A 17,270-nucleotide genomic window follows, 5' to 3' on the forward strand; every position below is an offset into this window, starting at 1 on the left:
CTAAGGAGCAGGAGCTCTCCAGTAGCACTGCTGACCTCACAAGAAGCATTGTCTTGGCAGGACTTGGGTCATACTTAGCAGATTATCTCCGTACCAGGAGGGCTGAAATTTTCATCAAAGTAAACAGAGGAATTCGTGACAGGCAGCCGGCTTACCGCGCCGTGCTCAGGGGCTCCTTCCCAGCGGATGCTCGGCTCCATCCCAAGAGCAACCCCGTGGGCTGTGGCCGCTTCCTCGCCCTTGGCACACGGCAGAGCCCTTCGGGTCACTGGGTTCTTCTGCTGACAGCTTGGCGCTGGAAGGGAGGGAGGGAGGGAGGGCAGAGAGGCAGAGCAGCGGGCTGGGAGCGCAGCACGGGCACTGCGGGCAGCTCGGGCTGAGCGACGGGGCACGGAGCTGCGGGGCAGCAGGGCACCGAGCCCCGGGCACCGAGCTGGGGGGGTGCAGGGCACCGAGCCCTGGGGCACGGAGCTGCGGGTGTGCAGGGCACCGAGCCGGAGCCGGAGGGTCCCGGTGCCCCGCAGGCGGCACCGCCCGGGCTGGCAGCTCCGTGCCAGGACCACGAGATGGCACCAGGCACCTGCGCGGGCTGGTGGCTTCCCGGCATCGCTGCCATCCCGTCACACGGCACAGGCACTCCCGGTCCCTCCGCTGGGAGCGGCGGCATTCTCCGGCCGCCCGGTCAGCTCCGGCGATATCCATTTCCACCGCCGTTTCATTATGCGCCGTTAACTCGGCAGTTCTCATTTATGACGGGCAGATTGGATTAATGGCCTCCACCTACCGAGCTATTTTTCCATTTTATGCACCATTTATTCAGGAGGAAAGGGATTGAAAAGGACATCTGGTTAAAATGGCAGCCACGCCTTAATGCAGGAGGCTGAGCCGCAGCAGGGGCAGGATGCACCTGCACAGCTGTGAAGCCCTCCAAGACTCCCTTTCTGCGGCCAAATTGAATCAATATTGCCTATCTGCAAACTGCTAAAAAAATAAAATTATAGCAGCAGTTTGAATACTGTTCTTGAGCTCCAAGGCCAACCCAGCACTGTTTGAGTTGGGTCCACAGGCTTCAGAGATGCCCCACAGGTCACTAGACACACCTGGCTGGCCTGGCTGCCCTCCTGGACTGCCCCAGGATCTGTTCAGCTCTCAGACACAGCCAGCCCACTGTGCACAGGGGCTGTTATCTGAACTCAAGTGAGGACTGCACTGCAGCCCACTGAGAGGTGTTTTTGACAGCACGACCCTGAGAGGCTGAGTTTCATGCTGTGGGATGTCCAAGGGAACATGGGATGACAGGAAGATGCAAAAATCGTTGTGGGAGAGTGTTGGAGACAGAGAGGCCAAGGCTTGATGTAGTCTCCTCCATAATGTGAACAGTCCTAGGGGTGAAGGGCACCACCAGGAAGTGTCTTGGTGAGAGCTGTTTGAAGTGGTCCAAAACAGAGACAATAAGCAATCAAACAATCCAGTGTCTGAACCTGCTCCCTGTCCCACTTCCCTTTACCACTGAAGAAGACATGATTTATCTCTTGGAAGGCTGCAAGGCTTTCCAAAGCAACCCAATCCATTGGTTCCTGAGCTCAGGGGGACACAATCAGTCCCAGCTACTGAGGCAACATGGCCCAGGAGCCTGCACTGACTTCTGGAACAGAAAGTGCTCAGTGAAACTGTCTGGGTGAAGGCTGCAAATAAATGGGTCTCTCTTCTCATGCAGGGAATGAATTCAGTGCTGCTCATTGCCCTGAGCTGCTGTGGAAACCCGAGGAATTAAGAGAGATTCAGCAAGAAATCTGACAAATTGAGGGTGGATAAATCCATTGGTAGCACAATGTAGCAGTTGGTCACACAGTGATCTGAGCAGTTTTTGGCTCAGGAAGTCTGGACTCTGTGTAAATTTAGCAATTTGCACTATGCCGAATCCTGGAAGCTGGGAAAAAATGCCACAGGGAGGATTGCTCTGTACTCAAATGACACCTGGGCTCAGATCAGAGACAAGTCACTATCCAAACAGAGATAAGTTTGATGATTTGTTTTTTTGGCAAGAGTCAACGTGGTTTTATGAAAGGAAAATCACACCTCTTAAATCTATTTGGGGCTTCAGAAAGCGTCAACAAAGAGGTGTAGAGCTAAGAAGAGTTTTCCAAAGCCCTTCATCAAAGCCTTCACAAGAAATCCTGCTGTGATGGTTTAAAAGGTAAGGTTATGTGAATACAGGGCTGATTAAAAGGCAGGAAACAGAAGGTAGAAATAAATAGCCAGCTCTGACAGTGGAAGGAGGTTGGCAGTGGAGTCATGCAGGGATTTGTACTCAAGCTTACATTGCTCAGCATGACTTAAACATGGAAAAAGGGGGGCTCTGTGAGATGGAAGTTTGTTGAGGTTATTAAACATCCAAGACAGTAAAGATGATGAACAACTGGAGAATCTACAGAAAAATTTCACAATGGACAGCAATTGGGCAATAAAAAAGGCAGATGAAATTCAATGTAGCTTATTCTAAAACTAATTACATTAAAAAATATCTAATTTTACATACATGATAGTAGGGTCTCAACTGACTTTTTCTGCTTGGGAATTGGACTTTAGGGCTATGTAAATATCAATGAAAATGGTAGCTCAGTGCTCAGCTGTAGTCAAAGTAGCAAGTTCCATTACTATGAGAAAAACAGAGAATAAAATGGAAAACACCTTCAAGCTGTTCTGTACATTCATACAGTACATCTAAATCTCCAAAAACTATATGTGCTTATGGACCCTCTAGTTCAAAAAGCACACAGCACAGAAAGGTACCAGAGGGGTAACAAGAAAGAACAAAAGCATGGAGTGGTTTTCCTATTAAGCATGAGTTATTGGCTTAAGGCTTCTCAACTTGATAGGAAAAACAAGAATCTGATTTCTGCAGTAGTTAACACATGCACTGTGTGAAACTGCTTCCTAAGCCCTTTGTGAAGTGGAACTCTCTTCCCAACACCTGGGTAGCTCCATTCTGTTGGGCAGATGGGATGGCCAATGCCAAAGCTCAGGCTGCTGAACCTGAAAATCACTCCTGGAAGACCTCAGCACTCTCAGGATGTAAAACCAGATGATTTGGAGATATGATGAGGCAGGTGGGTCCAGAGCTTTCATGGCTGGATACAGGTTGCTCAGGAATGGAAGACGGTGATGAGGTTTGTGCTCTAAGGAACTGAGAGGCACGAATTCATGCATGTTTATGGGGGAGCAGAGGGTGAGAAAGTCAAGGGCTCACGGGTCAGGAGAAGCTAACAAAAGGGATATTGTTGTAGGCATCTCCCACAGCCCAATCAATCAAGAAGGAAAGACAGATAGAACCATCCTCAAACAACTCAGAAGTTATTCAGGACAGAATAGAAAATCTCCTGTCTTCTGTAAATGGAAAAATCTGCCAACTGTAAAAACCTCTGCCTTTAGTCACAAGGTCGTCACTCATGAGATGTTCTATTAGGCCTGCCATGTGTCTGTAACTAGCAAAGTTCTGAGGAGAAAATTACTAATCACACTAGAAGACTGAGACAGAGATGCAGAAAGATGCACATGCACAAGTGCACGGGGCTGGAAAGGCACTGACAGTGCAACCAAAACTGGCCAACGTGATGGCCATGACTGATACAAGGAGGGGCAGGGCTGCCACTCACAGAGACTTTCACTGGCTGGAGAAAGGTGCCAGTGAGAACCTCACTGAGTTCAATAAAAGCAAATGCAAGCCCTGCACCTGACATGGACTAACCTGGTATGACCAGCACAGGAAAAAGCATCTCCTGGCCAGGGAGCAGCTCTGAAAAAAAGAGACCTTGGTGTCCCAATAAACAACAAGCTGAACATGGTTAAGCAGAGCAACTCTGCAGTGATAAGGCCAACAGGATACGGGATGGCTGAAGCCAGGGAGCTGCCAGCAGGTTGACGGAAATTCTTCTTCCTGGCAGCTGAGCGCTCATCATCCACATCCATACATCTGTGTAGAGTTTTGGGATTGTCAGTACAAGAGTGGTATCGACAAACCAGAGAGAGTTCAGAGGGTCAGGGAGTGAGAAGACCATGGCTACAGGAGCAACTGCAGTCTTCCAGCACCTAAAGTGGGATTATAGAGAAGACAGAGCCTCGATTTCTCACAGGTGCTCAGTGAAACAAGAGGGAAAGATCACAATTTTTGACATGGGAAATTGTCACTGCAGAATAGGAAGCAATTCTTCACCATTACAGCTGGTAGGCACTGGCACATATTGTCCAGAGACACCGTGATATTGCCACCTTTAGATACTTTCAAGTATGACCCAGCAAGGTCCTGAACAACTTGATTGAACTCCAAAGCTCAAGGCTTCAGCAGCTTTGTGCCTGCTTTCAGCAGATGCCTTGGATTAGATGACCTCCATAAGCCTCTTCCAACTCCTGATGTTTCTACAGCTCTGTAAGTGCCACGAAAATATACATAAACCCCACAATGTTAAACCATAAAACCAAAAAAACCAAACAAAGCCAAACCTACACAGCTTTGCATATACAATGCGATGCTGACATGCAGATGTGTCCCATGGGGGGAATAAAGAAATGCGTTATAGGTAACTCCACACACTGATGAAAATAAGAGGAAAGGATGATTATGAAGACCAATGTATATCAAACAAACCCAGATGGGATTTGAGCATGCATGATTACCAATATGTGTCACAACTTCTATTTTATCATTCAGCTTTACTAGAGAAAATGATTTACAACATCACAGTGAGAATCAAAAGACCCAGTCTTTTGTCTTCAGAGGCAAAAGTCTGCAGAGGCTAAACCAAGTCCAACAAAAAATATTTTTGCTGTGTTTATTTTGTAATTATCCCACCAACACCCACTGCCAAAAGCTGCAGAGCTTGTGGCACTGCAATCATTTTGGAAGCCTAGTTAAAATACTCTGTAAGTCTGCAATTCTTTATAAATGAACACGCAGAAGGTCACGCACAACTGACTTTTCATCTCCGTTTTATTTCACAGAAGCAGTGCATTCTGGGGTGAGAAGGAGAAAAAGTTCAGGAAAAACCTGCAGTTCTCAAAATACACTGTTGATAATTCAACCAAATCAATAATTAAATGCCATGAAACTTGTGCATATTCAAGTCTCTGAAGAGATGACCCCCTTCTTAAATAACGGGAAGAGAATTAATGAAGCCCACCTTCAGTGAAACATGCTTCATAATCTGGCTTTCTTTTTATAGACAAAAAGTTTTCTGTTCACTATCACCTCTGTTTTTCCTGACAGTAGGACACTCATTTTTTACAGGATTTGGTTACAAGCACCATCAATGTAAACAATTAAAACTTTAATCTCTAGTTAGGTATCAGTAAACAGAACAGAGGCAGAACCAGTGGGGACACTACAAATGCAGAGTCTGTGGACACTCATTTGATTCTCTTCCCATCAGGATTAAAGTGGCAAAATCAGGAGCTGAGATGCTAGAGGAGCTGCTGGTGAATAACACACACGAACTGCATGACTGACACTTGAGCTGTCCTGTGCTTCCCTGTGGATCTCCAATACCAGTGCTTCCTGCTGCAGCAGGTGACAGCCCCCAGATGTGATGGACTCCTTCTAGAGGCATGCCTTGGCAGAAAAATGATTCAGAGCCTCCTCTTCATTAAAAACACCAATCAGCTTTTTGTCAGGAGTGTTGGCATGATGCCAGGACCAGGCAGCTACATCAGCTCAAAAGAGTTTTTTATTTCATGTCCAGATCTAATGTTTTCTATATTATTCAAATATTGTGAAAATACCATGATTATGGACAGAAAATGATGAAGCATAAATTTAAACCTGTGGATGCTGACTGTCCTAGGCATCACTGTTTGTATGGTGAAATGCAAGCTGATGGAAAAAGTGAAGAGTCTGACTTCATAGTGTTTTATAGATATTTTGGCAGGGTACAAACAATAACATGGGAATACAACTTTAGATAAATCAGTGTTCCAGGGAGGGATTTGATCTAAAGGTCATGACAGTCAGAGGAAAGACTGCGTGGGGTCTGAAGGAGCACAGAGCAGGTAAACAGACTGCACACCATGACAAATTCTTCATTAGTGCTATTTTTGGTCCCAGTCAGAGAACAGTTTACCCAAAACTGCAGTAAGCCTAAACACTTTTAGAGGGCAGGAGAAGGTTGATAATCTTCTGTGCTCCTTACTTTGAATAGATTTTCCTATTTATTCCCTGTGTTTAGCACAAAAGACAAAGTCTGCCCCTGGTAAATGCTATGACAGCATCTCACAGAGAGGAGACTTGGTCTGTTGCCTTTCTTCCTGCATGAAGAAAACAACAGCCAAAGGAAAAAGCCTTGACTATCCCTCTGGCCTCTCCTGGACTCGGGCTGCAAGTTCCTCCCCTAAAAACCTGTACTCATTTTCCTCTAGACTTTCTTCCAGAATAGTTTGTAAAAACCATGCACTTACCTAAATTGGCCAGGGAAACTGTTCCACTTTTTGTAACTATTATTTAAAGTGTGTTTGTGCTTTTCCACCTTTTTTCCCCCTCCAAAGCAGAAATTCTTTTGATTAAAATGACCTGGCAATACAGCAAATATCTTTCTCTGAAGATGAGTTTTTATTCCACATACCACAATGCCATCATGGTAGGTTTTCAGCATTTACATCTGTACATAGGCTACATCCAGAATTTTAAGGACATCTTTCAACATGGTCATTTCCCCAGTGGCTTGACCAGAGCTGTGATCAGTGACACTTGTCAGCCAAAAATACAACTTTTCAGAACACGCATAATAAAAATTGTTTATATTACTCAAATCCTGGTGAAGGTACTTATCTGTCATATTAGCAGCTTTTCACTTAATTTTTTTTTTTTAACACCAATTTAATTAGAGCAAAACGGGTTATCAAAAGTGCCTGTTTCAAAAACATCTTCTGAAAGACAGAAAATTTGACTTGTTTTCCCTCTGGGGAGAGGTATTCAAGAAGAAACAAGTTTCATCCAGGAAGAAGTATGCTTGCACTGGAAATACGAAGAAAAAGTTTCTGCATTGATTATTTCTAACAGAAAAACAACAACCCCTTAAAAAACAGGGAGCTGTCTTTTATTTGAGTCTAATGGTGTAGCAATATATAAAAATGCTGGGTTATCTTTCTTGGTTTGTATTCCAAAAAGGCAAGCTGTTTTGCCTGAGTTGGGAATAGCAAACATGGTTTACTAAGGTTGTCACTGTCTGAACAAGTGGTTCAGACAACAGCCCAGAGGGCTCCCTTCTAGCTGAACAGGATGGGCTTTCTGAGTGAGGGGGCTGAAAATGTTCTCTAAGGTTTCCCTTCTGGCACTTTCTGCATCCTGTTCTGTCAAATTAAAAGATACAGTGGAATTTCCTCTTCCCTGGGGAAGGGGTGACACTTCTTCTGAAGAAGTTTCTGTAAAAACATTGGCAGCAAAAGGAGGGCTAAGGAGTCTCTATTCTTTGCTGGATGCACAGGGTAGCACAGTGTAAGGGATGAGGAAAATCCTGAGGTACCTAGTGCCTTTTTTGTCTCGGTATTTAACACCAAAGCCAGCTGCCCCCAGCATACCCAGCAATGACAGCTGGAAGTTAGGGATGAGGAGCTGAATGAAGTCCCCATAATCCGTGAGGAAAGGGTTAATGACCTTCTGTCACAGTTAGACACATATATGTGCCCTGGTGTGATGCACCTGAGAGGGAGCTGGCAAAAGATTTTGCCAAACCCCCTTCAACCCTTTTCCAGGAGTTTCGGTTTACCGGAGAATTCCCGGTTGACAGGAAATTAGCAAATGTGGTGCCCATCTAGAAGAAGGGTTGGAAGGATGATCCGGGGAACTACAGACCTGTCAGCCTGGCCTTGGCACTGGGGAAAGTCACGGAGCAGATCATCCTGAGTGCCATCACGTGGCATGTACAGGACAACCAAGAGCTCAGGCCCAGCCAGCATGGGTTTATGAAAAGCAGGTCCTGCTTGACCAGCCTGATCTCCTCTGTGACAATGGGATCCACTCAGTAGGTGAGGGAAAGGCTGTGGATGTTGTCTATCCAGACTTCAAGAAAGCATTTGAAACTGTCTCCCACAGCACTGTCCTGGACAAACTGGTTGCTCATGGCTTGGATGGGTGGACTCTTCACTGAATAAAACTGGCTGGATGGCCAGGCCCAGAGAGTGGTGGGGAATGGAACTAAATCCAGCTGGTGGCTGGTGACAGCTCTGTTTCACATCTTCATTGATGATTTCGATGAGCAGATTGGGTGCATCCTCAGTAAGTTCACAGATGACACCAAGTTGGGTGGGAGTGTTGATCTGCTGGAGGGCAGGAAGGCTCTCCAGAGGGATTGTGACAGACTGGGTTGATGGGCTGAGGAGAGGCTTGTGGAGTTCAGCAAGATGATCCAAGTGCTGGGTCCTGCACTTGGTGATAACAGCCCCATGCATTGCAACAGGCTGGGGGAAGAGTGGCTGGAAAAGGACCTGGGGTTGCTGGTCAGTAGCCAGCTGAACATGCTCCAGCATGTGCCCAGGTGGCCAAGAAGGCCAATGGCATCCTGGGCTGTATCAGCAATGGTGTGGCCAGCAGGACCCCTGTACTTGGCACTGGTGAAAGCTGCTCCTTGAATCCCTGTGCTCAGCTCTGGGCCCCTCAATTCAGGAAGGACATTGAGGGGCTGGAGCATGTCCAGAGAAGGGCAATGGAGCTGGTGAAGAGTTTGGAGCAAAAGTCTGATAAGGAGCAGCTGAGGGAACTAGAATTGTTTAGTTTGGAGGATTACTTTACTGATCTTTACAACTACCAGAAAAGAGGTTGCAATGAAGTGGGGGTTGGTCTCCTCTGCCATATCTTGATTGCAACAATGAGAGGAAACAGCCTTAAATTGCACCAGGGGAGGGTCAGATTAGATATTAGGAAAAAAAATACTCACTGAAAGGTTGTTCAGACCTTAGAATAAATTGTCCAGGGAGTTGGTGGGGTCAGTGTCTGGAAGTGTTTAGGAGGTGTCAGGATGTGGCACTTGGGGATATTGTTTAGGGGTCATTATGGTAGTGCTAGGTTGTCCCTTGGACTTAGATGATCTTGAAGACCTCTTCCAACTTTGATGTTTGTGTGATTCTGCCCCACCTCCCGACTGTCAGCTCTCAAAGGCTGGAAGGAAAGTGTTTCCTCACAAGAAACTTGTTTGACCCTACTGGGGCTGTGCTGCTGGGATCTGCTGTGCTCAGAGCTGCCCTTGGAACCTGTGAAAGGGAAATAAGACCCCCCCTTCTTTTCCCACCTTCCCTGAGTTAAGGGAATTTCTCAGAAAAGTTAAAGCAGTTTGTTTTCCACAAATTAGTCTTCATTTTCTGCCAAATTAAAATGGAATACTATGGTCCTCTTCTGGCATTTCCTTCACCATCAGTCCAAGGGCTGGTCAGAAACATTCACCTTGTGCTGCTGTGCAAAATTTTCCGTGCTGATCGTATCCTCCACTACAAAGACACAGGGTGCCTGTACCCAGTTTGGGAATGCCAATCTCAGAGGGTTCTGAGTATTTTCTTCACATATTTAACAAACTTCTGCATCACCTTCTCCTCAGCAAGGAGCCTTCTGTAAGCTCAGGGTGGACCCACTGCCGTCATTCATAAGTAGAACACTTTTCCTCTGGAAGGTGTAAGTTAGAGAAGCCTCAGATGTAAAATTCTTCTTCATTAACTGGTGAAGCTGGGCAAACACGGTCATCCAGAGAACAGGGAGCTGCTCTCAAGGGCTGTTTGTGTTGCTCAGAGAGAGACGTTGGCATGAAAGAGCTGGAAGACCATTCTGAAAGAGAAGGCAGTGAACCATCAGCTGACTCAAAAGTATTGCACATGGCTGATGCAGGCCTTCCACTGGTGGCTGCCTGTTTAGCCCTAGTTTGCTTCTGTGATGGAAGAGAGTCTTCCAACTCACTGCAAAATCCATTCAGGGCAGAGTATGCAGAAACCACAGACAGGTCTGAGAAAGACAGCTTCATCCCTGTGTCCACATCAGTCTCTTGGGCATCCTCTAAGTCATCAATGTTCAGCTTAGGGCTGCATTTCCATGTTTTTAACCTGGTTGTCGGTGACCCAGTGTTAAAAAACTGAAATGGTTCACTGAAATGAAATGTCTCTGATGCTGAAGAGGAGCTCACTGTGGGCAAGCAGAACAGAGACTTGCTTCGTTGAAATGACCAAGAAATGCTGGAGGCACTCCTGGATCTGCGTGTGAACTCTCCTAGATCGCAGTGCCTCAAGTCCTCCTGGGAGAAACCAAGGTAATAGCCAAGGCCATTTGTGTGATGAACCTTTTTTTGACCCATTTCTTGTGGCTGTTCAGAGATGGATCGCTGGCTCTGAGGAAGGAAGGCTGGCAGAGTGGGGAAGTGGGAATCTGTTGACACAGATGGATATGGTTGCTTGTTCTGCTTTGCAGACTTCCTACACCAACTGTGTGCTTGCTGCAGTCGGGAGAGGGAAAGAAGAAGATCACATTAATACAGAATTGGCAGTTTTACAACCCTAAGTCTCCATTGCTGAGTTGTTACTGCAAATAATTATGAAGCAGACTTCAGTCATTATGCTTGCAGCAAATGTTTCACTGCAATAACAAAGACAAACCACCCTGCCAAAATCCCAAATATTTACACAAGGAGCCTCAAAGACAACAAGAATAAATGGTAGAGAAGCCTTGCCTTGTGGGCTGAATTACGCTAGCTTGAATTTCTCGCTTCCTATTGACTTATTCAGATTCATTCATATTCTGTCTTCCAACATTACTACTTTAGTGGACAGCTTAAGAAAAAAATGAAGAAATGGAAGTAGTATACTATATAGTTGTAATTTCTCATTTCTTTCTTACTTTTTTTTTTGTTTTGACCTCCTTTAAAACATCAGAAAGCCTTCAGCAAGTTCATTCTGTCTTCTCAATGGAAATTTACTAATCCTTTCAACTCTTTCACGTTTTCTTTCTTACCTAGTCAGCTCTATTAACTAGCTCACAGTGACATTGCAGACACATGTTCAGTTTGCTTGTGGACACCTAGACTGAAGACCCAAACTCATGGTTATGATCCAAATCTGGAGCTGAATCCCAGTCCCAGGGCAGGATTCAGTTGCTTACCCATCAGGTAATCAAGATTTGAACAGGGAAAGCAGCTGTGACAAATGATGAGCCAACGTCCTTCTCAAGAAAGAGCTGGAGCGAGGTGGCTTTCCTGGGTAACTGATGTCTGGGTAACTGAACTGTGTTTGAGCAGTCGTAAGGTTTTTCACCTTTGCCCTTATTTCAGTGAGGCTTTTAGAAATTAGCCTTTAAAAAAGTTTAATTTAATGGAATTTCTTGTGTAATACAAAATGCTTATCTCTGCTCCAAACGGGACAGGAACTGATGGGACAAAGTGCAAGATGGTACTCTTGAGAATAAACAGTAATCTCAGCTATGGGACTTGTCAGTTGGAAACAGGAGAGGAGAAAGAACTGGGCATCCTGATCTCTTTCTGCCCTTAAAGCAACAAGGCTGTGCCAACATGGTATTGGGCAGTCTCAAGTGAGTTGAAAAAGCACTGTGGACAACACTGTTATGACCTCATCTGGAATACTACACATGATTCCAATCACACCTATGAGAAAATGAATAAATTTGAACTGAAAATGATGGAGCCAGAGGAAAAAAAAATGAACTATCCATTAAAAAAAATAGAACCACAAACTAAGAAAAGGTTTCTAACAACAACAGAAAGAGAAGAATCTTCTGGGGTGAGTAATGGATAAAGACAGAGAGCCTGCTCATTTTACCAAACAGATTATATGACAGGACAGAAAGAGCTGAGACCTGGCAACCAAGGAGGCTCTTTGTACCTGGCCTCTAAAAGAGCTCCATACATTGCTGCTTCCAACATCTTGCTAGTGCACATCACATTGTCTTAGTGACCCAGATTTGTCACAGCCAGATTCTGGTTTTTATTGAAGTGATTTTATGGGCAAAAAAAGGATTTTCACATCTGCAAAAAATGCTTGGTGCTTTCATGATCTCTTATTAGAGATCATAGGACAGCCAAATCATAGAAGTAATTTAGATACTGTAGATGAGTAAATATACATATGCATACTATATATATGTGTGTGTATTTATATATATACATATATCTGTAATAAGGTGTGTTATTTCATAACTTATTTCTGTGTAATATAGTAAACTGTTTCCCTTCATGTCATAAAGAATTATATGAAGGAAGAAACTGAGGACAAAAGAGTCAAATATAATGCGTCAGTTGTCAGCAAAACATTAACCAGAAATCACGTTAGACCGCTACAAATAACATTATTTTATTGGCGCAATATGTGAGCCAATTTGTTTAAAAATTACTCTGCAAGACAAAAAGCTTGTCCGTGAAGAATATACTAGCTGTTTCTTAACTAATGACATTTTTTGATAACCCAGAAATAATCTGACCTGATGAAAGTCCACAAACAGATCACTGCACTCTTTTGATGTGTTTGACCAAGAAAACACTCCTCATTATATTTTGTTATCTTTAAAAAAGGTACCATTTTTTTTTTCTCTGCAGTAACTCTGTTATGAAATACACTACATGAACTCAACCATCATGCTCAGTGAATCAATTCCCAAAATCATTTTGGGAATAGATCTATCCTTGCACTGCAGAGAGTTCTGGGGCCAGTAGCTTTACCTTGTGCAGGCCACACCACCTGCCTACCACACATATGTCAGGCAGAGCCCACAGACATCATAAATGAGATTTAGCTGTCTAGTCAATACAGCCAGTGGGGTCTGGAGAGCAATTCAGCTTTCCCTGAAAAAATTCTTGTGTGTGGTTGGTTAGCTGAATTGTTTTCTATGTCCTTGGGCTGTACTACAGTGAGAACACACACTGTAGCTGACAACCTACTTTAGGTAAGATGTTAGTTCTAGAGTTTTGCTATTTTAAACCTTTTCTTCCTAGTTCTTTTAATGTTCCTGCAGACAGATAGAGGCACTTCATTTTACTTAAACTATTTTTTACTTAAACTAATCTTGCTCCTGGGTCACAGCTCCTGGTCAAGCCCAGCTGGCCTGGCAGGAGGCAGTGGTGGGTGGTGAGGAGAAGGGAGCAAGCACAGCCTGCCCCCAGAATGGCTGCCTGCAGCACAGACCAAGCAACATCACTAACACAGCTCATTCCTGAACAGCTGTTTATAGGAGGAACTACTCACCTCGATCATTTTCTTTAGACAAGTTAAGATTCAAAAGACCTATTTTCCAATGCTGCTCTTCCTTATGTGGGCATAAATGGGAAATAATGGGGAGATATTATTTTAATACTTCAATCTTACAGCAATGTAACTGAAAGCTTTCCTGGCTGTGAGAACACCAGGCAGTGCAAGCAGCAGTGGTGTACTACAGCAGAAGAGTGTACCACAGGTAGCGTGTGAGAAGCTCCATCCCATGAAATAATAGTGAGTAAAGATTACAGGCTAATCCTGTATTGTAGAGAACTGGATTATGTGGACTAATAAGACTTTTCTATATCTACATTCTCTAACTTGTCAGAGATCACAGAGAGGATTCAGTGATTTAGCCAGGATTAAAAGTCAGGTAAAACTAGCTCCTTGTCCTGTGCCAAGGCCAGTGACTGTGATCCCCTGTGCCACCTTGGGATGGCACACCGAGTGCTGCACGCAGCCTGTGCTCTCATGTGACCGCTCCTCATCAGTTTCTGGAGGAGGCTTCTCTCCCTCCTTAATCCTGCCACTGACTTTGAAAACAGCTGCATATTTTCTGAGTTCTTTTCTTTTTGAAGTCCTCATTGTCAGCCTTCTCACGGCTTGCTAATGCTCTCAGCATTGCCTGTTGCCTCCCTGCTGCCTGGCAGAGCCCTGCCTGGCACATCCATGCTGCCTGCAACAGGCACAAGCACAGGGAGATGCCAGAGAGGGCATCAGTCATCTGAGAGGACAAAGACACAAGGCAAAGTGACACATTAATTTTGACTGAAATTCCAAATGCAGGGAGGTAGATTTGTCCGACCTTGCCACAAAGATGTGCAGCAAACCCGGCTGCTGACTGAACAGATTAGCTCTCTAACAGAACAGATTTTTTCATCTGGCTCTAATCTGCTGCTCATTTATAATCTCTGCACAAATCTTTGTGAAGCCTGGAGGGATTTAGAGTCTTTGTGTTTTACAATGGGCTGCAGAAGAATTTCATGATGAATATCCGGGAATGCCATAAACAACTTGGGGTGAACCTTTCAGAAATGCACTTTCAACTTGGGCTGCCAGGACCTAACAGAAAAAAAAACTGTGAGTGTTGCTGCAGTCTATTTTAAGTTATCTGCTTTTTAAGAAAGCAGATAGAGATCTCCTTAAGCATTATCTGCATTAAGAACTGCCAGCAAGGCTTTGCTGAGGTCAGGACCCAGCAAGCACAGCAATGACATCACAACCTCGAGCCCAGATTTTGCCTGCTTTGCTCAACAGGAGTGTGATGGTGTTTGTTTAATTGTATTAAAACCAGTGGAACTGATCCAGAGGAAAAAAAAATCAACACAAGAAAAAGTGGCAGAGATTAGTCCTCAGTATCATCATAATAAGTCTTACTTGAAAGGCAAATAGTGAGAAGCACAGCATTTCAAAAAGGCAAAATGCACAGATTTGATTAAAAATTGAACCTCTTGGAAAAGTGGCTTGTCATGCATTTACAAAAATAGAAAAGCTGAGTGCTTTGTAACACAAAATATATTCATTCTCAAGAATTTTTGCTGGGTGTATAGATTTGTAAGAGATCCTAGTATGCTATAGAACTTAACTGGATAAAGTACATTAGTCTGAAAAAAAACAAGTAAAAATCTCATATATGAGTTAGGGACTGATTCTCTATGCTCCTCCAAAACCCAGACATTAGCATTAAGGACAACCAAACACTTATGTCACAAAAAGGAAAGGAAACAATAGAATAAAAAAATTTGTAAAGCAGGAGACTAGTATTAGATTTGCAGATTAATTAAATCAGTTCATGGCACCTCCCTTGCATGAGTCAATTTTTGCTCTGAAAGTGTGTCTTTTTCACCACTTTCAGAAGAAAATAAATATAATTTTTGTAAAGGTATGCTGTACACATTCTTGTCTCTCATAAGACATAGAACAGTTTGGGTTGGAAGAGACTTTAAAGATTGTGTAGCTACAACCCCCCTGCCATGGGCTGAGACACTTTCCACTAGATCAGGTGGCTCTAAACCCAATCCAACCTGACCTTGAACACTGCCAGGGATTGGGCATTCACAACTTCTCTGGGCAGCCTGTGCCAGTGGATGCTTTTCTTGCCTTTCTTCCTCTTTGTGCTCAATTCAGCTCTATCTGCACTATTATGGATAATAGTGCAGCAAGCTTGAAGGTCTTTTTTGACCTCAATTTTCCTTCCTGCAGACTAGACTGTTTTCTACAAAAGACTGTTTTCTACCCTTTCTTTGCCTGTTTTTTTCTTTTTGCCTTCCCTGACCTTGCTTTAGCTGCCTTTATTTCCCTTCTCCACTTGTACATAACTCAGTCCTCTTGTCCCAGCTCCTTGTGTCAGTTATGGCCACTGCCTCTGCTCCTGAAACACACGACACCACTTCTCAACTCAAGATTACAGTTGCCCCATACAGATAAGAACATTGGCCGATTAATTCAGCAAATCAGCTAAAAAAAGAATCCCTCTACCTCCTCATAAGCTGTGATCTGTTAACATTTGCAGTGTTATTTCAAGGATGCCTTAAAAAGCAGCACTAGGCAGAAAGTAGCCACCTCATAAACTGCACAGGGACTCTCTGGCATGTAAAACAGCAGCAGGTCCTATGCTTGAGTGCTGAGTCTCTGCCTAGGTAAGATATTAATTTTTCTGGTGTCTACCTTCCTCCTGGGTATGTCTGCAGGCTCCATCTCATGCAGAGTGGCTAGGAAATCCTGCCAAAACAATATTTTACTTTCTCTACCCTATCCAGAGATGTTATCATAATTTAAAGAAGCCCTCTGTGCACTTTCTCCTCTCTGCTCACTATCCTTGCTTCCCAAGCATGCATGGCCAAGCCAGTCCAATCAGCTACCAACCTTTCCTGCTTCCCACATTGCATTGCCAGGAGTGCAAGTTGATTAGCACTTCATCTGTCTCTGGGTGGATTACACCCAGAGGCAGCCAAGAATCTGAACAAGACCTATAAATCCAGCAGTATACTCAGCATACCAGTACATGGTATATTCTAAGCTACATTATTTACAGATTCTTCCCACTGCTCTGACAAAAGCTACCCAGAGCTCCTGCTTCTGGGCTTAGCTCTGCTGAAGCAGTGTGGGTGTCTTCCCATAGGATGCAATTGTGTTCCTAAGCCTTGCTCCTGCTCCAGCCAACTCAACCCTGTGCCTCAGCTGTTATACAGCTGCACCCTTGGAACAACTTGCCAATGTGTAAAAGCTACTGTGACAAAATAATTCTGAAGGGCTTCCCTGCAAGTGAAGGAATAGTTTCTTGGCATTAAACAGATTTATCTTACCCATGAATAACTTTGTTGTCTCTTGAACTGACTTTATCTAAGCCCCCTGATAATTGCATTTGCAAAATGGATTAAGAACATGGATCAATCTGGCTGGCAAGTATCCAAGTGCCTGTCAGGACCAGTAAGAGGTCACATCTCGTTAGCTTAACATGGAGGTATACTCAAACTTCAAACTTTAAACACTGCTTAAATTTAGCAGGGATGTTAATCTACCATTTTTGGTACAATTATAATTTCAAAAATATCTGTATAAAGTAAACAAAACCATTCTGATGATTACTATCAGCTGATATGGAGACTGAAAAGTATGGAGAGGTCATTGTGTAAGTTTATATAACTGGGAAGAAATCAAAGTTATCATCAATGCTGTGGCATGGATAATATTGCTAATAGCAACTGTCTGTGAGAAGTCAAAATGTAGTCTTGTTACTTTCAAAGGTAGTTATTATAATTGCTTTGAACTTAAAATGAATTAAATGAACAAAAGGAGTTCATGGATCACCAAATTTGATGTTTCCTATAACCCATGCTCCATCATTTCCGCTCCCTAACTGACCATCCTACCTTAAAATCAGGAATTAACCTCCTTGCACCTGCTGGGTGGCTGTTATGTAGTTAGCTATGAATATGTACTAAAATCTATTTATTGGCAGGTTCTTGTTCCTGTATCAAAACCATCACGGAGTAACCAGAGCCCTTTCCTGCTCCTGCTGTTTATCATGTGGTCTGTCTTCAAGTCAG

The 17,270-nt window shown here is 44.0% G+C and overlaps 1 protein-coding gene across 1 annotated transcript in view; it reads right to left on the minus strand.

Moving 5' to 3' along the window:
- Positions 1-6,940: 6,940 nt before the first annotated feature.
- FAM124A (family with sequence similarity 124 member A) overlaps positions 6,941-17,270 on the minus strand; it is a 39,268-nt gene continuing 28,938 nt past the window's right edge. The window contains exon 4 of the mRNA XM_050980271.1: positions 6,941-10,457. Within this exon, the coding sequence (XP_050836228.1) occupies positions 9,666-10,457 (792 nt within the window). The 3' untranslated portion in view covers positions 6,941-9,665. The remainder of the gene's footprint in view (positions 10,458-17,270) is intronic.

Source organism: Serinus canaria, chromosome 1 (genome assembly GCF_022539315.1).
Source record: "Serinus canaria isolate serCan28SL12 chromosome 1, serCan2020, whole genome shotgun sequence".
NCBI lineage: Eukaryota > Metazoa > Chordata > Aves > Passeriformes > Fringillidae > Serinus > Serinus canaria.